Source organism: Mus caroli, unplaced genomic scaffold, assembly GCF_978045245.1.
Source record: "Mus caroli unplaced genomic scaffold, Mus_caroli_1 scaffold_1, whole genome shotgun sequence".
Taxonomy (NCBI): domain Eukaryota; kingdom Metazoa; phylum Chordata; class Mammalia; order Rodentia; family Muridae; genus Mus; species Mus caroli.
This window is the reverse complement of record NW_028227256.1, coordinates 154,166,928-154,189,664: the sequence shown is the minus strand read 5'-3', so window position 1 is coordinate 154,189,664 and position 22,737 is coordinate 154,166,928. Positions and strand designations below refer to the sequence as shown.

Genomic DNA, 22,737 nt, shown 5'->3' with positions numbered 1-22,737 from the left:
CATTTCAACATAATGCAACGTATACAATGATGTAAACATCACATAATACCCATAAATATGTATCTTTATATACATAATATTTTAATAATATATTTTCAACAGGACTGCTCTAAATATGCTATAATGTATATTATTCTAGTGTACACAGAATTTTAGGAAAACTGAAAAATAAACAAATTCCACTACAGGGAGCAAAGAGAAATGCAGTTATGCTGCACTCATGCTCAGCGCAGCACTGTGCATGATGGGGGAAGACAGAAGCAGCCGGAGGTGTCATCAACCAATGATGGGGTATCGGGAAATGCACACACAATGGGAAAAGCATTGGAGCACAGTAAACAATGGAATCTAGTCTAAACTCGAAAGGAACCAGCCACACAGATACTGTGGATCACCCCACTCACAAGGAATGTCAAGAAGCTGATCACATGGAGGGAGTGAGAGAGTGTACTCATGTCTGCGGTTGGGGCTGGGGGATAGAGAAGGGGGGACAACAGTGAAAACGCTGGCCAGTAGCTACCGTGACAGTTACAGGCAGGTAAGAACTCAGTTATGGCGTTTTACTGCAGTGAGTGGCTGTAGTTCACCATACTGCACAGAACATTTCAAAAGGGCTAACAGAAGAATCTGAGTGTTCTCACCACAGTGAAGCCAGGTCGTGGATATTCTAAATACCCTGATTTGGTTATTGCAATGTGCACATGTACAGAAACACCTCACTATTTATTCTCAACGGATGTGTACAGACGTCAAAATGTCCTGGGACGTGGGGATGTGGTTCAGTTGTTAAGAGTGCTTATTATGTATGAAGCCCAGCACTCACATAATAGTGTCATGGTATACAACAGCAACCCCAGCTTAGGGTTCCTAAGTTCAGGTCATCTTTTGTGCATGGCAAGTTTGAGGCCACCTTGGGAAGGATAGAAGAGGAAGAGGAGGATGAGGAGAAGGAGGAGGAGGAGAAGAAGAAGGAAGAAGAAGAAAGTGGATGCTCACAGTAAGCTATTGGATGGATCACAGGGCTCCCAATGGAGGAGCTAGAGAAAGTATCCAAGGAGCTAAAGGGATCTGCAACCCTATAGGTGGAACAACATTATGAACTAACCAGTACCCCCCACACCCCCAGCTCATGTCTCTAGCTGCATATGTATCAGAAGATGGCCTAGTTGGCCATCAGTGAGGAGAGAGGCCCATTGGTCTTGCAAACTTTATATACCTCAGTATAGGGGGACACCAGGGCCAAGAAGTGGGAGTGGGTGGGAAGGGGAGGGGGGGACTTTTGGGATAGCATTGGAAATGTAAATGGAATAAATACCTAATAAAAAAAGAAGGAAGGAAGGAAGGAATGAGGAGGAGGAGAAGAAGGAGGAGGAGGAGAAGAAGGAGAAGGAGGAGAAGAAGGAGGAGGAGAAGGAGGAGAAGAAGAAGAAAGGAAGGAGAAGGAGGAGGAGGAGAAGGAGGAGAAGGAGGAGGAGGAGAATGAGGAGGAGGAGGAGGAGGAGGAGGAGGAGAAGAAGAAGAAGAAGAAGAAGAAGAAGAAGAAGAAGAAGAAGAAGAAGAAGGAGGTGGTTCTCTTGGAGGGTCTATACTTATTTTAATTCCTGTCTCAAGACACTTTAAGAACATATATGCAGTTGAGTTCAGAATGGATGTTCAGCTAATTAAATATCTGTGTGTAGTCCTTTACATTAGACACACACTCCTAAGGTACCTACCTGATGTCTGCCAGCACAGGCTCTAGAAGGTACCATATGTACAATACTCACTCTAGGATGAGGATTCATACCACAGCTCACACTCTGGAAAGAGTGTATCAGAGGGATGCTTACTAACCATCCTCTGGACTTTAGCGACCTCTACTGAATGCCTGCCTGTAAAGATCTGCTCTGCTTCCCTGTCAATTAGTATCCTGGGAGAAATACTCCAACTCAAGCCCACTTTGCCTATAAAACATTTCAGCTTTTATTTAGAACAAAACACAACTTGCAAACCTTGTGAGACATGGCAGGAAGCAGTCCCTGCCAGGGGCATCGTTTATTTACATCAAGTTTTTAACACTGTTAGCAGTTCACAGTCAGACAACAGAGAGAATTAAATTAGAAAAACAATTGAAAATATATTACAATAACAATTAAGAACAAATACTTGACAACAGTGGTAGTGTGTCCCATGACTGACTTGTTTTAGTAAAATCCCATATGGTCTCACTGGGCACTGTGTCCCTTTAGCAACGCACACAGTGCCCACTATAGGGAATCACCCTCTGTGTACCACCTGCAGTGTAACCTTTGGTATAAACATTAGAGTTTTAAAGAGTCTGAATTAGCAAGTTTTAGGACAAAGTTCTATCAACCACCACAAAATGTTCAAATTTACTTTTATCAAGCAAACACAAAGTCGAGGCAGTTCCACTGATAGTCATTACAGAATCAGATTGCAGAAGTGCAGGGTCTACAAGGAAGGGGTGTGTGTGTGTGCAGTGTGCTCACCAGCCACTGCCTCTGCCCTCAGAGGGGTGATAAGGGAGGTTTCTGAATCCTCATGTCCCTGAAGGTCATTTCTCAAGGGCTCAGCAAACACTTCTCAGGATGGAGTTCAAGTGGCATAAAGGAAGCTGGCCATGGAGATCAAGAAAGCAGGTTCTCGTGGCCCTGACCTGATATCAGCATTCTTGTCATTCACAACACAGCATGGGTCTTAAAGCACACCAAAGACAACTTGGGAACTAATGGTCCTGGAGCACTACAGCCCCTGCATTGTCCCCTGACTCACTTTATATCTGCTGAAAACTGGGAACTTAGGTATGTGACATTTTTATGAAATCCCACTAGTCCTAAATTATATATGGTCGCTAAAAACAAGATGTTAAAGTGCTATTCAGGAACTCAGAAACAAACCGAAGCTAGCGAGCAAGCTCCACCCACAGAACTCTTGGTATTTCCTTTCACTACCTTGCTAGTATCTGACAGTGCCTCCTCCATGTCCTAAAGGGCTGGGGTCCAAGCTCTCAAACCAGGTGAGTAACTCAGGACCCCACACAGCCCTATTCTTCTCAAGACGCTATGGTCTGAGGACAAGTGGGCATATTTTATCCTTAGATGGCAACTTTGCAGATCCACTCAGTGTGGATCTTGTTTGTCCGCCGCACCAGGGAAATAAAGATTATTATTATCTAGGAGGGGTAAACAGTCTCAGATTTATAAGTGTACATGGAACAAAGGAAGTGTGAGTGGAGGTGGAGGCTGGTCCAGAAGGGCCTCCTTCCCTCAGCACATCACATAGGATGGAGAAAGCAGGCAGCAATCTGCCAGTGTGCAGAGATGAATGGAGAGTCTGAAGCCACGGACTTTGAGCTCTAGTTCAACAGTTATGCACACCAGCCCAGCAGGCAAGTATTTCTCCCAGCATACTCAGGAACTCATCTTTGATGATACAAATCTCTGAGGATGACTTCTGTCAGTTTCTTTCCTTTTCCTTCTTTTTTTTTTTTCTTTCGAGACAGGGTTTCTCTGTGTAGCCCTGGCTGTCCTGGAACTCACTCTGTAGACCAGGCTGGCCTCGAACTCAGAAATCCGCCTGCCTCAGCCTCCCAAGTGCTGGGATTAAAGGCGTGAGCCACCACCGCCCGGCTTCTGTCAGTTTCTAATCAAGATAAACTGCCCAGACTCCATCCAGGGTCCTCCTGAGGCACCTGGGGAGCTAGTCCAAAAGAAGAGTTATCATTACACAGTCAAGATGGAACGCAAACACACGGCAGTGGGGTAGGGTGAGCTGAGCCAGCCTCCGTAGCAACAGGATCACAGGCAACAGCACTGAAGTTGGGTCACTGTGCTGGGCTCATCAGCACAGGTAAGAGGAACCACCACTCCAAGCACTCCTGAGTCCTAAGCTGGAAAACTGGAACTCTATGCACAAGACTTAGGAGTAGACCAAGTGTTAGAACCATCCCAAGGTCTCGCCTCTCTGCCTCAGAGCCACATGGGAGCCATAGGAACCTGAGCACAGGTTCCCTGGGAACTACCTTGCTCTAGGCCTCTGTATGCCTACAAAATCCAAAGACCTAAGCTACCAGGCTTGACCAAGCTAAAGCAGTTGACAAGAAATACAGAAAGTACTGGCCATAGCAGATGCTGAGGGCATAAAGATGTATGCCAGGTTCAGATGCAGCAAGTTAATGCATGCGAGGTGATGACACAGATCATTGAGAACAGAAATAAAGATGACTCTGTCAACCCAATACCAATTCCCCTGAAGATACAGCCCAATGAACAGGGCATCACTAGCAAAGGTAGAAAAGGGGGGGGGGGGGGGAGAGACTAGAGTGCAGCAATATGCAAGCCACCTCCACATGATTTCCTGGAATACATGATAATCTAACAGGTGAGTTAAGCTCAGCTACTTTTCTTTTAAAGGAGTGATGATAAATGTCACTGTCATTTATAACTGGGAGAAAATTCTAGAAATTCTCCAAGTACATCAGTCTTCTACCCCCAACTTTCCCCCCACCCCAAGACATTAGTTTTAAAAAGAAAGTGTCAACATAAACAGGAGATGAGTCTGCTCCTACCACACCAAAAGCAGAGCATGTAGCAGAGGACTGCTCAAGAGGAAGGGGGTCTTCGTCGTCCAGTCAAGGGTCTGGAAAAGCTGCTGGCTTCACCGGGAGTAATCTATTCTTCCTTTCATCTCCTGAGGCTGAGGCTGGTCTAGAACTTGAGACTCTCTTGCCTTAGCCTCTTTACTGCTGGATTGCATGCCACCACTTGACTACTTCTTAAAAATGAGAATTAAACCAAAAAATTGGCCCCTAAATTTTCTGAAGCTGTTCAGCTCTAAACTATTAGCAAACATCGCTGTGTCTTCCCATGCACATTTAGCAGTGTCGGACATATGTCTGCAACAAACTACAGCAGAGGGTGAGTTTCTAGCTTCAGGTCCAGGTCAGCTCATCCTCTACAGACATTCGCAATTCAGCTTTACAGTGAATGCATTTGATTTCTCAAGGTGCTTTCAGATACACTACCTTGCATGCATTAAAATGACACTGAACAACACATTTCTTTTTGAACAAAAAAAGAGTGTAGGACTAGTTCTTTTTCTTTTTCCTTCTTGTTTTTAAACAACTCAGGCTGGTATTCTTCAACTACAAAGTGCAGATCTCTATGTGTGCCTGAGGTCTAGAAGAACAGTGCTAAGTTCTCTTCAGAGTGGAGTTCTACTAAAGGCTTGTCCAGCTACACTGCCATTACCAAACATCCAAGCCCTTCCTGGCCAGGCCTGCCAGAGCCTGTGCTTTAGAAGTGTGCAGCACCACGTGGGCACACTGATTGTCTAGCTCAGCATCTCACAAGGCAGCAAGCTGTGGAGAGATGCCAAATGTCAGGACTCCTGAATTCTAGCCTTAGCTTTGCCATTAACTGCTACAAGATATGAACTAGTGACAATAGTCCTCTCCTGTCTCCTCTTCTGTACACAGTGTTCAGAGAATGGGGAGTGTTTGAAACCTGGAGAAGATCTTGGGAAACATGCTAGCTAGTCTCTCATCCCACCGGGGATTCCATCAAAGTGGGGCTAATTCATCAGTTTTCCTTTAAAAATCTCTAGAGGATGTTTGTGTGCTCCCAGGTTAGGAGTTCATACTAGCAATTAACAGCCTAGGTGGTCACTGCACCAGGCACCTGAGCTATAAACATGGCCTCACACTATCGGTATGCTGTACCCCTAACTTAAAAACCACTGTCTTCATTAACAGAAAGTGAGTTAGCCAGCCAATTGTCAACTAAGGAGGAACATTTATAAATGAAACCTTAAAATGAGGCTGGAACCTAGTCTCCAATCCACTATGATGACCTTTTACAAAGGGCATCTTGAAAATGACCAAACCCGTTTCTTACATGCCAGACCACAGCTTGGTAGGTATATTATGTTCCATTTAGTCCACCTCACTGCAAACTACATCTCATACAAAAGGCCAGTTTCAAAGCCTGCCTTTCTGAACAGCATGATGGAAATCACCTGGAAATGTGAAATACAATTGTACCCAAAGCTTAAAAAAACAACAACAAAAAAGTTCCCCGTAAAGCAGAATTTGGATATCTTCAATACAGAGCACTGCATCTGAAGGCAGGAGATGCAATGCAGTCACGGGACTTGTAATGAGAGTAAGCAAGCGAGCCGTGGCCGTGCAGAGGTCTGCCCGGCCGAATGGATGGCTTTAGGAGTTGCCAGAGCCTTCTCTTTCGCCATCTGCTTTGTTTTTAGGCTACATAAATAATTACATTTTTAGCTTCTAAAAGCAGTTTTCTCTCATTTAGATTCAAACCATTTAATTTGCCCCTCCCCACCCCTTTTAAGCTGGTCCCTTGCAGGTAGATGCAAGACAAACGTAAATAATTCTTCCACAGCAAGTTGACAGTGCCTCTGTGGCCCGAGGCCTCAATCCCTGTAAAGGACACAGCTCATGCTGTCACGAGGAGAGGACAGTCAGTTCAGCTCATGGATTTAGTGATGCTGTGTGAGCAGGGCAGGCGCTTGAGTGAGACATGACTCAGGGCCTCAGAGAAAGAAAAGCAGGCAGCCAAGTGACTCAGCAGTGTTTTGAAGAACACTACTTGCTTGTTTTCAGAACTCTGAAGGGAAAACCAACAACAAACAAACAAAAACGAGACCCAAACCCAAAACAACCACCATCCGTTAAGACATCCCACGCTGCAGGGATATACGCTAAAAGCAGCATTAATAATGCCCTCAAGTTTTCACTTCCTCTGCCCCATCTAACTAAGCTAACTGCTAGAATAAATTCAAGTTTATGCGTGCATCCGATGTGCAGAATAGTGGCCAACAAGGTGGGGGGAATCTTCTTCCGTGACTCCAGGGGCACGAACCTGGAGCCTGGCTGTCAGGCTGCAGCTGAGGGAACATGCTACCACTGCAGGGCTGTGTCCTTTACCCCAGGCCTCGGCTCACCCTGAGCTTTCTTCACTAGAGCAGCAGTGACAGGCATCCAAATTTCCTTTTTCTAATTGAAAACTAAATTTCTTTCTTGGTTAAGGATGCCAAATGCGACTTGAAATAGTTTCCCCTTAGGGTTCTGGCCTGATTCTGGCAGTTCAAACGTTTCTTATTTGTGATTCAGCAAAGAGAATGAAAAGCGACCCAACAACATTAAGTAAAGAGCTTCCCAGAGAGCCTCTCAGCGGGAGTGGTATATTAAGTCTGCAAAACCCTCTTGAGAATGTGGGCTATTGCCTTCAATTAAGAGATCAGAAGACAGGGTAGCGACTTGACGGCATGGATCAATGAGCCAAGAAGAAAACACTGCTTAGTGCGCAATTCGCATCTTCCTACATTAATATTCCTTTGGAAAAAGAAACATCACCATATTTTGTATTGGTTCTCTTTGAAAGAAAAATCAGAAACTAGAATTAGACACAACACCAAAACCATCAGTAATGTGCAGCCTGCTACAGTTCTATCCCATGTTACTCTATTAGCTTCCATGACTGTAATTAGGGAAGGGGAGTGCCCATTTCTCAAAGGCAAAACCAACTCTCAGGTTAAACCCTGAGGTTTCTGGGCCTAACTGGTGCTCCCTGAAAATAATCCACCCCTTCTATTATGCACTGTGAAATAGAGATGAAAGGAGAAAATAAATAAAGTATATTCCCAACACAAACTCCAAGTGCAACAGGGCTTAGGGACGGTCTGGGAGCAAAGACAAAGACGACGAGATCCTATGGAGGCCCTCGGTGGACACGGCTCCCCACAGCCAGCCAGAGGACAGCCATGTGGCCAGCCCCTTTCAGAAAGGTACTACATCTGCTTGTTATTCTCATTAAGTACAGAGTATGTGTAGCTGCTCAAGTGGCCATTGTGTCAGTGTTCAGGGGCATAGGAACCTGTAGTGTGAGTACTATTTTCAACATCGATGCTGGGTAATGCCCGGTATGCTGTCAGGAATGAAGGAAGAGAGACTGCCCCTATGCCCATGGCTTACAGACAGCCACCAACAAGCTGCAGGTGGATACTGGCCCACTAGCAAGTAACATTCTAGAAGAGTGGGAGAAGTGACTGCTAGTCAGTATGAGAGCTTGGAGGTGTCTGTCTGACTAAACTTACGCTACATTCTGTACTTTCTGCACCAACTGACACGCCAGTGGTAAACAGTGCAAAGCAGATGGAAAGGCCATGTTTCCCAGTGGAGTACTCTGGTAATCTAGTGTGCAGTTCCCGCTACAACAGCAATGACCATGGAAGCAAGGCCAACAGCCACTTCCACTAGCCTCGAATAAAACATCTCCTGCTACAACCCCCACACTGCTTTCTCCTGCTCCCCAGATTTGCAGTAAACTGAAACGTGATAACCCCCAGGACTGGCCAGGTCAAGGCCTGTTTCGTAGTACAGCACAACTGAGAGCAGCCCAACAGTGGGCAGTGGGCGACACAGGCCACCGCAGAGAGAGGGCTGTGCTTTCCTACGATGTGCACACGAGGTCCCCTAATCTCCCAGTGCACTTTTCAACCCTGCCCACACTGCGCTGCTCCACCACACTGACTTTTGTCTACTTCTGTGACTTCCTTTCTGCTGTTCTGAGATGACCCTGTAAACGTGAGAACTCAGGGACCTGAGGTACTTCACATAAACACACTCAAGTACCAGTCTTTCACTTTTTGAGAACGAGAACACAGGAAAACGAGTCCCTTTCCCTCTCCCCTCAGAATGTGTGCATTTCCCCACTCGGCCGACGATGGCTACCTCTGCACCACATCGCTAATTTCCTGTACACATGACAATAAGTTATTAAGGACGGGGTTTGTCCCAGGCACACCAGCAGCTGTGGAAGACACCTGCAGCTCCTGTAAGCTAAGTTCCAGTTTGCTCACAGCCTCTCGGAAGGCAAATTTGTTGCGAGTCTGAGGGATGCAGTCCACATACCCTGAGCAGTAGTCGAGCAGCTGGTGCCCAGTGTCCACCAGTTGGCTGTTGGGCACAGGTTCCGTGATTGCACTGGACAGTAGGTCGGCACACTCCAGCAGGGCCTCTTTGCTGATTTTGTCAGCTGAGATTTTCTCAGCTGCCTGTTTGGTTTTTCTCAGGGCCACCTTAGTACCTGCTGTGCCATTGGCCATTTTGGCCGGTGAGATGGAAGATGTGGGCAAAGGCACTTGAGGTGGAGGCATGACTGGCCTCCCAGGTTTCCCACTACTGGGCACTGGGCCTGGAGCTGCCTTTTTTCCTCCCTCCTGGGTTTCTGGAGTGTGCTGTCCTGCAGGTGGGGCAGTCGGCTCTTCCTCGGGGTCTGAGCACGTGGACGGATGCTGCAGTAGTCTCATCACTGGGGGTGGGGGTGGGGCACACTTTGGTTTTACCCGACGGGGTCGGTCCTTGTCTCCAGAGGATGTGACCTGATGCTCAGATAAGAGCTTGAATTTGTTCCCCTGAGAGTCTGTGCCAATGAGCTGCACATCAGCTGGAGTGTGTTTCAGAGTGGGAGAGATAAGGACTGGCACTTTGTGGTTGTGAGTGGTTGGGAGGACAGCTACAGCCTTGGCTGGAGAAGACCAGCCTAGCTGCTCTCCATCCTCGGGGACTCCAGCGACTCCAAGTCGCGTCCCACCATTCCTTTCCTTGCCTTTGGGGGCAGCTGCCACTCCAGCCACCCCTACCCCCGGAGAGTCACTCTCTGTGATGGCTGCATCAGGGGCTCTCAAGGGGAGAGCTGTGGCTCCTCTGGGCAATAGTCTGGCTTTTGGTCTCTCCCTGGCTGGAGCAGCACCTTCCTCAGATTTTTTTGGAAGCATGTCATTAGCCCTGTCCACATTCTCTTCTGGTTGAGAAGAGGTGGACACTGTCCTTTCCAGCTGGAGTTTGGACCTCTGGCAGTTCCTGGGAAGGGTCATTGCCATCCTATCCTGCTCTGGAAGCCCTGAGGACATGGAAGATGTAGAGTTGGACCTTGGAAAAGGCTTCGAAGTGTCATCACTGGCTGTGGGCTTACCTGCTCGCAAGCCCAGTGTCTTTTTGATTAAGCGAGGTGTAAAGAAGCCTGTGATACCAGACCACCCACCCCCAGCAGTGCCACTGCCCCCACCCCCACCACTGTCATCATCAGCACAGAGGTTCCTCTGTGCAAAGCTCCCCCCATAGCACTTGGCTGGCACCAGATTCGACTCTTGCTGGCCGGGAGTGACAGAGAACCCATCAGCATGCTGTAGAGAAGCAACAGGTGAGAAGTTACCCGTGAGCTCATATTTCTTGTGGGGCTGATTCTCCATTTCTCGAAAGGAGCTGCTGCGCTTCGGGGGCGTGGGGGCGTTTCTTTTTTTCATGAAGGAGCTGAAGAAGCCTCCCTTCCTATCCCTGGTAAAGCATGTCTCTTTGGCATCTTCTAAGAGGCTGCTGGGTGACTTATCTCTTTGCTTTCGAGGCAGAGCTGGGGACCCACTGGAGGCCTGTGTGCTTCTAATGAACCCTGCTGAGAAATGGCCAATCAAAAACAGGAGAGATAAGAGGTGAGCAGTTAGTATGACTACATTAGAAAGCTCTGTCTGCATTTATTAAATGTCAGATGTTGGCACTACTCAGGAAATTGACAAATAAACCATTGATTCAGTGACTAGTGTTCCAACTGTGATGTGTGTATTAGTGGTGACACCTGCTGGCTTGTTCTGTATTCGTCCCTTCTCTATAATATGTGTATGTCATCACCCATCTGGGTGCCAGGGACCACAAATACAGAACTGGTAACAGATTGTATGGGGCTGGATAAGCCTGCCCACACTGGCAGTGCAGGCCCAAGGCCCTGGTTCTTCAGGGGGTTCCTTTTCTGCTGACCCCTCCTACCTGGTGCTGAGCTGGAGGCCAGGCTCTCGGCGGCATCAAGGCCCCCATCTAGGTTCTCTTTGTTCTCCCCCTGCTTCCTCAGGGTCCTCGTCTTGGAAGGAAGCAGCGGTAACCGAGGCAGGTATGGAACCACAGAGGAGGAGGAGGCCGTTCTCCCAAGCTCCTCAGCTACCTCTGTAACAAAGACACAGTCTGGCTTAAAAAAAAGACAATTTTAAGACAGAGACCAAGGCATACAAGGGTGCACAGTCTGCTGTAGTCCCAGCTGCTCTGATAGTTGAGGCTGGGGGATCCCTTCATCTCAGAAATAGGAGACCAGCCTCGGCAAAATGCCACCTTGAAAATAACAAAAATACAATATACAAAGCATAAAAACAATGAAATCAGCATATAGAGTCTTATGTGTATACAGGCACACACATGGAGGTCAGAGGCCAATGCCAGGTGTCCTCCCTGATTGCTCTCTACCTTACCTTTTAAGAAAGGGTCTCTCACCAGCCTAGAGCTCAGTTTCAGCTACACTGGCTGGCCAGCAAGCAGCAGGGAACTCCTAACTCCATCTCCCACAGGTATGTGCTGTCATGCCTAGCTTTGCACATGGGTACCAGTGATCTGAATTCATGGGGCCTCTGACCAGAATGCCAAACACTTCACTAACTGAACTACCTTCCCGCCCCAGTATACTCTAAGGGACAACTTCTTTTGCTCACGATTATTCCTACAGATTTATACATTGCCACAAAGTATTCTGACATGTGACACTATCAAATTCATTTGTCCTCCTCTCAGCGTTTACGTAGGATGTTTCTAGTTTGAGTCACTACAAATATGTAGCTAGGAAACCTGATACTTGTTCCGTGTCTCACAAACTTCTGTGTACATCTAATTGGTATAAATGGATAGGTCATGGGGTGCACACTGATCTTCTTCAGACTCTGACCAATTTAACAGCCATAACATGTGGCACCCACATTACCAGTGTGCAAATGTACTGGTTACATACTTGGCATGCTTTTCAAAATTGGAAGCTGTTATTCTACAGTGCATGTAACTTTACTTTTGCTCATTCTGGTGGGCATGCCTTGGGATAACTCCTGTAATCTGTACTTCCTGCTGACAAGTGATGCTGCTCATGGCTTCCTGTGCTCACTGGACATTTGGATAACCTCACTAAGCACTGTTCAGGTCCTGAATGAAAGGACTCACTCATGTCTGGAGAGATTTCTATTTTAGAGAAGCAGTTTTCACTAAAAAGGAGAGCAATATAAATTTATTCTTTTTTTTTTTTTTTTTTTTTTTTTTGGTTTTTCGAGACAGGGTTTCTCTGTATAGCCCTGGCTGTCCTTGAACTCAGAAATCCGCATGCTTCTGCCTCCCGAGTGCTGGGATTAAAGGCGTGCGTCACCACGCCCGGCTCAAATTTATTCTATTTCATTCAAGTGAAAAAAAAAAAAATCAATGTTCTCCCCGACCCTCCCGGCCCCAGCTCACTCACACCACACACACACACACACCCACACACACCCACAACTGACCAACTACAACAGGAAAAACAGAACCCTAACACTGTTGAGCTGGGGATGGGGCTCAGGTGCTGCAGTGCTTATCTAACATTCACGAGGCCTCAGATTCACGCACAGGTACCAAAAGTAAAGCAAACCAACCAACCAACACCCGATTATGAAAACAGCACTCCAAACAAACAAACAACAAAAAAGAAAACAGCACTCACTCAGTTGGTCACCCAGGGCTGAAATGAGCTTTGTGGCTTTTACTGAGGCTAAAATATATTTTACTCTTTATTCTGAAACAGAAGTATATCAATTAATTTAATAGTACAAAGTTGTTACCACTTGATGAATTTTAATTATATTTATTTATGTGTATGTTATGTATATATTTATATATGTGGTGTATATGTGTATGTCTGTGTGTGAGGGGACAACTTGAGAGAAGGATGGATATACTTTTATAGAAATGTCAGTATTGTACTTCCATTTTCTCTCCTTTTTTTTTTTTTTTTTTTGGTTTTTCGAGACAGGGTTTCTCTGTGTAGCCCTGGCTGTCCTGGCACTCACTTTGTAGACCAGGCTGGCCTCGAACTCAGAAATCCGCCTGCCTCTGCCTCCTAAGTGCTGGGATTAAAGGCGTGTGCCACCAGGCCCGGCTACCATTTTCTCTCCTTATCTTGTGATAAATCACTAGAAGACAACAAAACTCAACTTCCTTGATTTCTTCTTCTAACATTTTAAAACTTGAAAGTAGAAGAAAACTTGAAGTAGACCAAGTCTACTTCATTATGAAGGGAAGGAAAAATATGTAAAAAAAAAAAACCCAAAAAACTCCCAAACCCTTCAGAACAGTATTCTCACAGCATCTAAGAGGCAGATAAAAGTAAGGATTATGTATCCTTAGCTCTCCAAGAACAGGGTCTCATTCCTCACCACAGAAAGGCAGAGGATTGGCTTTATCAGTCTCATAGCCTGGCTCAGGGCAGCCTTGACCCTGAGCTCCTCCTGCCTCAATGAGTGCTGAGATAGCTGCTGTGCCTCCACGACCTGCTCACTGTCTGACTTCTGCAGGATCTCCACAACATACATACAAAAGCAAGCAGCTTCCTGTGTGTCCACACTCTTCCTGCGTATGTGTGCCCATAAACCCATTTCTTAAGTAAGGGCAGGTTTATTTCTATTGATAACCTAATATATCTAAAGATATAAGTACTCAGTTATGTTTATATAAATAAAAGTTTGTTAGATGCTTAAGTTGCTCCTACTGTTTTCAATATTATAAGCATAATCAGACATCACAAGAGTCTACATAAATCTTAGTTATACTGTCTATATTTCTAGAAATGGAATTTTCTGATACCGCGCACGTGCATGCACGCGCATGGGTGCTGCTGGTCTTGCTGTAAATGTGATTTAGTGTTAGGATATATATTTTTAAAAGATTTAATTTAAATTATTTGTATATATGTGTATCTAAGTGTGAGTATATAAACATGATGCTGGTGCCCACAGAGACCAGAGAGGGCACTGGAACCTCTACACCACAATTTTCAACCTTCCTAAAACTGTGACTCGTTAATACAGTTCCTCATATTGTGGTGACCACAACCACAAAATTATTTCATTGCTACTTCATAGCTATAACTTTGCTACTATTAGGAATTGGAACTTAAATATCGACCTCTTAAGTACTGAGTAAGTACCGTAAGTACTCGACCTCTGTGAAAGGTTACTTGACCCTCAAGGTGGTCGTGAGCCACAGGCTGAAAGCTGCTGCTCTAGAGCAGTCACAGGTAGCTGTGAGTTGCCCAGAGTGGTGCTGGGAACTGAGCTCTGGTCTGACCCTCTGCAATGCTGAGCCATCTCCCCACTGCCTACAATATCTTCACACTTAATTTTTAATCTTCTTTGTATTGTGTTCTTTAAGAACTACTGAAGTTATTGATTTTCTTTGTAGAGACTGAGTAAATTTTAAATCAAAATGTAATTTCAGTATGAAATATGATATAGGAAACCCCAGAACTAAAAAAGTATAAAAAAGTAGTAACACGAGAATAAGAGAGGCCAAAAGTCAACTCAGTATCTTTCAGCAGTCAACAGCTGTCAGAGCTTCCCATATTTGAAATTACCATTATCACTCTGCACTCGGCCACAAGTCGTCAACCCCCTGCCCAACACTCACCTTCAGAGATGCTGGAGTCATGGAACATTGTTTCAAAAGCTTGATGGGTTTCAGCAAAAGAGGGCCTGTCAGCAGGGCTCCACTTCCAGCCTGCAGCAGAAGAGAGTTTACAGACTCTTTGAGAGACTCATCCCCAGTGGCACACCAAGTAATGGGCACACATACCATGGCGTGTGCCTAGCAGAGTTACAGCATGTACAGGAACTATGAGATGAGTGGCTATCTCTCAGTTCCAGCCTTGGGAGCTGTGAGCGCCCTCGTAGTGCTAGTCCTATCTATCCTTGGTTCCTATTCCTACTACTACAAAAATGAAGACAGGACCAAAAGAAAATTTAGAAAATAGCAAGTTTTTCTCTATTAGAAGTGAACTAACCACGGAGTGGTGGTGGTGGTGGTGGTGGTGCATGGCTTTAATTCCAGCACTTGGGAGGCAGAGGCAGGTGGATCTCTGAGTCCATCCTGGTCTACAGCATGAGTTCCAGGACAGCCAGGGCTACAAAGAGAAACCCTGTCTTGAAAGAAAAAGAAAAACAAAAAGAAAAACAAAAAAGAAGAGAGGAGAGGAGAGGAGAGGAGAGGAGAGGAGAGGAGAGGAGAGGAGAGGAGAGGAGAGGAGAGGGGGCGAGGGAGAACTATGATGGGGCTGGCAAGCTGGGCCAGTGGGCAGAAGTGCTCACCACCATGCCTGAAAACCCAAGTGGGTTTCACATGGTGGAATAAGAGAAGTTACTTATCAAAAATTTCTCTTGATTTCTACACCACTAATACTGCATTGTGTATGTGTGTATGCAACATGAGCAGCGTGAGAAACAAATGACTACAGGAGAGAATAGTAATGACCCAGCGCCGCATGAACACAAGCACACTTCCACTTCCCGCCCGCCTCCTACATGTGTGTCTCTAAGCAGCCTGATGGCTGCTATTCATATCCATAAGAGATGACTGTTTGGTTTTTATTTGTGTAGTAAAGAGATGGAAGATGCCCACGGGTAAGGCATGTAGAAGCCAGAGGAAAAGACAGGACATCTTTCTCTTCTGTTCCACACTTTATTGCCTTGATCTAGGGTCTCCTCTGAACCAGAAGCTGGCCACTTGAGCTAAGTGTGCTGGCCGGCCAGTGAGTTCCTGGGATCTCTTGAGATCCTGATTGGGGTGGGGGGGGTACAGGCGTGTGCAGCTGAGACAGGCATCTCATGTGGTTACTAGGGATTTGAACTCAGGCAGGTCTTCCAGGCCAGGAGAGGTTACTTAACAATCAGTCTTTAGTAACCATTCATATCTAGCTGAAAGCAGCCATCCTTCAAACATATTATGCAAACTCAACTTCTTATTGTCTTACTGAATACACAAATGTTTTTGAGAAACTGGCAGTATATTTGGGCCACAGACAACTACCCCGAGGATTCCAATAAGACTCAGTGGTATATCGTGCACTATGCCAACTGGCCTGTCAATGACAAGCTATGCAACTGTTAACAAGACTAGATCCATCTGACAAAGCTGAGAGCAGAAATGGTGCCCATTTCATTAACCATCCTGTTGCTGGTCCATTTTGAAAGCTCAAACATGCAAAACACTTACATGCTCTCATAAGTTCATACACTTTAGGGGGGCATCCCTCAGGCTGTTCCATTCGATATCCTTTTTCCAGTAGGTCATAGACTTGAGATAGGTCAATACCTGGATATGGTGACATTCCATATGTAGCAATTTCCCACAACAGTACTCCAAAGGCTGTGTAAAGGAATTAAAAAATGTATTTCTATTTGGCCCCAAGTCCACATTTCTATACTAATTTGGTCTATGGAGTCTTTTTAATTAGCCTCTACTTCTCAGAGCAGCAGAAATTAGATCCAGGACAAGGACAACTCTAAGTGAAATGTTATCTGACCTTATAAGGTGCATTCACTATTAGAGAACTCTGGAAATAAGCAAAGCCTCACATGGAGCGGGAGCTTTAGAGAGGAAAGGCTGCTGAGATAGCTCACACAGTCCAGGCTGGCCTACAACCTCTAAAGAGCCCAGGAAGTCCTCTGCACTTGCATTCCTACTCTTCAGTCTGAGTGCTGAGACCAGAGGTCTACGCCACAAGGCCAAGCTCCTTAGCTGTTGTTCTCACAGTCCCAGCATACTGTCCAGGCAGGTCTCAAACTCATGGACACAAAGGATCCGAGCATCCAGCATGCTGGAACTCCAGCATCCACTACCATACCCCAGCTGGAGTGATTACAGTTGTTCCCCTGTGCCTATTCCCAACCCCTGAGCTCGACACAGGCTTGTACCTCCAGACAAGCAGCTTTATTTATAGGACAAAGGTAACGATGCAGGACAAGGTAAAGATAAGATGATATCCTTGAATGGGGTGCTGTAGGCTTCGAGTATGGAGAAACTGTCAGCGAGCAGCAGGACTTCCCTAAAGGGTCACTAAAGGGTCCCTAAAGAGTGGAGAGATTTGGAGTATGTGGGTCATGTGGCTTCTGTACTACCATGTGACATAAGAAGTCTAACACAGTCATAAACAATGTGTGCATGAACAGGCAAGAATGTTCCCTACCACTAAACAGTACCTTAACCCTATGTGGCTCAACTTGGCCTTCAATTTGCTGAGTAGCCCAGGCTGGCCTCAATCCAAAATCCCAAGTCTCTCATCTCAGTCTCCTCAACTTACTTTTATTATTAGTTGAGCATCCTCAAAATTCTGAAGAACTAAGAAAATTATCTGTGGTCCTAGTGCTAAGGAGGCTGAGTCTGAAGAACTGTCTCAAGTTTTACCCTAATCTAGTGAACACCTGGCTAGCCATAGCTAATGTTTAAAAAAAAAAAAAAAAAGATTAAGACCGTGTACAAAGAAAGGAAAACAATCCATGTAAGAAATGATGTCAGCCTTACCCCAAACGTCAGATTTAATTGAAAAGGTATTGTAGGCCAGACTCTCAGGTGCTGTCCATTTAATAGGAAACTTGGCTCCAGCATGAGCAGTGTAGGTATCTCCAGTCATCAGTCTACTTAAACCAAAGTCGGCCACTTTCACCACATGGTTCTCGCCCACTAGGCAATTCCGGGCAGCAAGATCTCTATGGGAAAGAGAACCCTGTGTTATTCCCTCGGATAGTAAGATGGGTGTGGACTACATGTCTTGGTTCTCTGCTGCAGGCATAGCTGGTAAGGAAAGGATAACTAACACTGGAATACTTTATGATCATTACCAACATGGTAGAAACTTACTAATTTGTACCATGCACTGAATACCCACAAGGAGGCAGAATAAAGATGCTGGACAAAATGAATTTCTATTTTTAGGAATAATGGGAATAATTAGAAATAATCTATTTCACAGGTTAGCAACATAAGCCCTCCTAAAAACTTAAAATAACAAAAAATAAAAATATAAACAACCACGCCGCCCCCACCTTAGGACAAATGTTACTTTAAAAGTTTGGCCACTAGGTGGCATAAAAGGACCTTGGATGTAGTGTTAGAACGGCAAAGACCTTTTTTCCAAAAGCTCTGACAAGTGTTGGCTTCCCCTTCATGCCAAGCAGGCCGGCCTTGTGGCTGGAGGCCACAGTCAGGCTTACTCACCTATGGATGAAGTTCTTCTTCTCCAAGTACTCCATGGCAGAGGAGATCTGGGTGGCCATGTAAAGTAGCACGACGGCGGTCACCTCCTCCCGGCTGCACTCCCGGAGATAGTCAAGCAGGTTCCCATACGGCATGTATTCAGTCACAATGTAAAACGGTGGCTCCAGGGTACACACACCTGACCAACGACAATTTGATAACCTTCACCACATGCTATGAGATAAATATAACAAAAACTTACAAACAGGTCAGTTAGGGTGCCTGCTCTCTGAAGCAGCACAGGCCTTTTCAGCATCTGCCTGAGAAGCAAAATAATTTCTTACATTACCCTGACAAGGGATAAGACCAATTTTTTTTTTTAAGATTTATTTATTTTATGTATATGAGTACACTGTTGCTGTCTTCAGACACACCAGAAGAGGGTACCAGATGCCATTACAGATGGTTATGAGTCATCATGTGGTTGCTGGGAATTGAACTCAGGACCTCTGGAAAAGCAGTTGTTGCTCTTAACCACTGAGCCATCTCTGTAGCCCCATTTCTTGAGTTTTATATGTGCCCACCTCCCCCTGCAACTGTGTGCAGCCTATGTTAATATAAAGCAACACCACTTCACTTATGTAGACCACCTGCCTCTACCTGTGCTTGTAAAAATATGTTTTCATAGTTAAAGACTTCACTAATATATGGCAGATAGCATATTAATTTTTTTCTTTTGGTATAGCTTAGCTAAATTTGAGCATTCAAAGGAAATGGCTGGGAGTGGTGGTGCAACCCTTTAATCCCAGTAATTGTAAGGCTAAGGCAGGTGGACCTCTGAGTTTGAGGCCAGTGTGAGTTGCAGGACAGCCAGGGCTGCACAAAGGAATCCTGTCTTGAAACAAACAGGCCCAATTTTAAAAGGGGAAAATGTTTACTGTGATCCTTTCTGACCCAAACGGAAGAAATCAACCCACTGCAGCGCAACCATTTATCGCTTGGATAAACTGATCAGCCACAAGTTTTAATTCACTTTTTTTCAATGGTCTTTTGCTTAATGTCTCTATTTTATAAAAATATTTCTTGACTTTTTTGAAACTATCTTGAATGCTTCTAACAGCAATGGCCGCTCTTTCTGGAGGACCTACCTGGTCCTCCCTCCATATGGCAGCGCACAATCACCTGTAACTTTAGTTCCGGGGGATCTGATTCCTTCCTCTGATCTCCAAGGACACTAGGCACACATGTGGTACATAGATACACGTGTAGGCAAAACACTCATACACATAAAGTAAGTAAAAAAAAAAAAAAATTAAGGGGCTGGAGAGATGGCTCAGTGGTTAGGAGCATTGGCTGCCCTTCCAGAGGCCCCAGGTTTGATTTCCAGCTCGCAGCCATTTAAAACTCCAGGCCCAGGTACTCCAATGTCCTTTTCTGGTTTCGCTGGACACTACAGAAGCATATATTTCCAGATAAAATATGATACATATAAAATAAATGAATAAATAAAATACTTTTTTAAAAAAGTAATAAAAACCAAAACAAACAAAAAGTAATCAACCTGGGCTACTGTCTTTGTTTTAGCACCTGATTAAAATGAGAAGAGGGGCGTGTGTGTGTGTGTGTGTTGTGTGTGTGTTTGGAGGACTAAGCCTAACTAAGACTTGATGCTTACTAGCTAAGTGTTCTATTCACCATAGTTGATTTACATCTATCATTTCTACCACAGTGCTAAAGCAAACTAGAACAAAACAAAACAATCGCCCTGATCTGAATAGGAAGCTGGGACAGGAATTCGGACCTATGAAGCCTACGGCGGACTCTCACCTAGCAGTTGTACTAAGTTAGGATGCTTGATCTCCTTCATCACTGCAGCTTCCTTCAGGAACTCCTCCACCTCCATGGTGTCTTCCTGTTAAAGGGAAGAGAAGGCAAGGTAAGAAAGACAAAAAAGGAGATCAAAGCTTTCATTTAAGTCAACTCACAAGCCTACTGAGACATGACTCAGTAGTTAAGAGCACTTGCTGCTCTTGTCCAAGAACGATATGGCTGACAGCTCACAATCACCTGCAGTTCCAGGACTCTGATGCCCTCTTCTGGCCTCCCTGGGTTCTGAACTCACAGTAGGCAAAACACAGCAGGCAAAATATCCATATAGATACATATAATATTTTTTTAAAGTAAAAGATCATTTGAGTATTTTAGCATATTACTTTAAGAAATTTTGCTACAATCTAATATGCTCTATAGAAGAACAACAAAGAATAATATCCTTAAATTTAACCAGTGTCAGACACGGGAATAAAAGTAAACACGGAAGCAAAATTCAACAACTTCATCTTACAACTACCACAGCAGAGGGGACAGAGTCAGTTTCTGGTAGGTTGGTGTCTGATCGTCTGATCAGAGCCCATGGTTCTTCTTAAAGAACAAAGCACATCTCTAGAGCCTGACTGCTTCCTTCACATTCAGAGCATGCTCAGTAAGCGGGGCTGACTACTACCTGTGATAGCTCACACCAATGTCCACAGTGAGCGGCAACTTTGTGATTTTATAGAAGAACACTTAAAAAAAGAGACAGTAGGGTCAGGGAGAGGGCTTCTGTGAGTTTAAAAACAAGATGTGATCTAGCTGGGTGTGGCAGTGACACCGGTAAGCCCAGCACTCAGAGGTTAAGGCAGGAGGATTGTGACTTGAAGGCCAACATAGACTACTTAGAGAGAGAGAGACCTTGTCATTTCTACTTTTACTAAAAAGGGCATCTCTAATTGTAAGGAGGAAGGGAAAAACAAAAGCCACAGGGATAGAGATCAGAACAGGGAACTTGTGATGTTGTAGATTACACATGAAGAATTCTTCCAGCAGGGGTTGTTCTCAACAGAACTTATAATTTGCTTCTAAATTCTCACCGAGCTCCCTATCAACAGCCTGCAGAGACGAGCCTTTCCCCACACGTGGGTTGCACTGCAGTGAATAATCTGCCCCTGCACTGTCAGCAAAGGCACTAAGCTAATCACCACCATTTGCTGAAGTGTTTGGCACCAGTGGGTGGAAAGTGTTCCAGAGTTGAGAAGGGCACACTGATCTTTCCAAGTGATTTAGTGCACACACAAAGATGCTTGGAAGCCTGGCTCTCAGCAACCTACCTTCAGTGTTTTCACAGCCACTGTAAGGCTGTACTTCTTCCAGACGCCAACATAAACCTCTCCGTACTGACCGCCCCCAAGTTTGTGCTTCATGGTGATATCTGTCCGCTCCATTTCCCACTTGTCATGGATAGGAGACACGCCATAGACGGTTGGCTTGTTGCACTTCGGTGCTGGGTAGTGCAGCGTGGTCACTAGCCCATCAGCAACTGTGGAGTGGTGGTGAACAAGCTCTGCCAAGGTGCTAAAGCGGCTCTCAGCTGTCACGTACACCTGGAGAGAAGAGAACACTCAGCAACTGGACAAAAGAGTCAAAAGCAAGCATTTCACTGCCGTCGGGGCATGAAGACAGCAGGGAGGGGGTCTGTTTCTTTTTTCAGACTGGGTCTTAACTATGTAGCCCTGGGTATCCTTGAACTCATATAGATCAACCTGCCTCTGCCTTCAGAGAGCTTAGATTAAATGTGTGCACTGCTGTTCCTGGCCTGACTTTTTTGTTTGTTTTTGAGATGAGGGTCTCCATTATGTAGCCCTGGCTGGCCTCGAACTCCTGACCCTTCTGCTTCCACCTCCAATGCACAAGGATTCAGGTTGTATGTTAGTGTTACTAGCGCCCCAGGCGGTTATCATAATTAAGGCAAAGTAAGTGTTAATGCTTAGGGTAAGGGAAATGGCTTAATCTCATTTTAATTATCCTTACTGTTCTTTCTAAATTAGCCTTGAATGAGAATGCCCAACATAGCTACAGGGACATCAGGCACACGAGTCCTCAAACTGTTTTTAAGCAACAGGACTATACACTGTGTAGGCAGCACTCCAAAGACTCTGGAGGAGGAGAACCAGGGGTTCCAGGTCAGCTCGGCTAAAGCCAGACACAGTCACAGACAAGGGCTTGTACAACCCAAACCTGAGAGAAGTGATTAAGTAGGCAATCTGGATCTGCCTTCTAGGCTAATAAAGTATAATGTCACAATCCATTCAGAACATAAACTGACAGCCATTAATTTGGATATTGCAAGGTTAATATGGGTAAAATTTTGATTTAATATCACATAATTAATTATAAATTTTATTTACTTTTATAACACCCTTTAAGAATGTCCAGGCCATTAAAAAAGAGACATAATTGGATTTCAGAGTTATTAACAAGATGCTTGCTAATTTGCGATAATTAGTTAAAGTGTAAAATAAGATAGCAGCCTTTGGCTTTATCGTCTAAGGGAGTATGATTTATTTTTAATTAACTGACTAATTAATTTACAGAGTTTCTATATATAACCCAGTCTGGTCTCAAACTTGTGGTCTTCTTGCCAGTTTCATGACTGCTAGAATTCTAGGGTATGTGCCATTGTGTCCAGGCTGCTTAAATAAACAAACATTGTTTAAAACAAACACATGAAAAGTTGTATTTTTATATATTAAATGTACATAATTCATAAGTGGAGAATGTGGTCTTTCACAAATAAACTCCCCCAGTAAACATCACCCACACCA

General features: G+C 45.0%; 1 protein-coding gene across 10 annotated transcripts in view; it reads right to left on the bottom strand.

The window, feature by feature from the left end:
• Positions 1-3,475: 3,475 nt before the first annotated feature.
• Abl2 (ABL proto-oncogene 2, non-receptor tyrosine kinase) overlaps positions 3,476-22,737 on the bottom strand; it is a 92,926-nt gene continuing 73,664 nt past the window's right edge. For 3 of the 10 annotated variants that reach the window (XM_029480754.2, XM_029480761.2, XM_029480759.2), the window contains 9 exons: positions 21,244-21,516; positions 19,925-20,009; positions 18,119-18,296; positions 17,426-17,610; positions 16,118-16,270; positions 14,537-14,626; positions 10,844-11,017; positions 10,239-10,472; positions 3,476-9,926 (listed from right to left, as the gene is read on the bottom strand). In XM_029480754.2, coding sequence (XP_029336614.1) covers positions 8,752-9,926; positions 10,239-10,472; positions 10,844-11,017; positions 14,537-14,626; positions 16,118-16,270; positions 17,426-17,610; positions 18,119-18,296; positions 19,925-20,009; positions 21,244-21,516 — 2,547 coding nt within the window. In that variant the 3' untranslated portion in view covers positions 3,476-8,751. Of the gene's footprint in view, positions 10,476-10,843; positions 11,018-14,536; positions 14,627-16,117; positions 16,271-17,425; positions 17,611-18,118; positions 18,297-19,924; positions 20,010-21,243; positions 21,517-22,737 lie in introns of all 10 variants that reach the window. The other 7 variants (XM_021159574.3, XM_085842273.1, XM_085842254.1 and 4 more) reach the window with 3 other exon arrangements.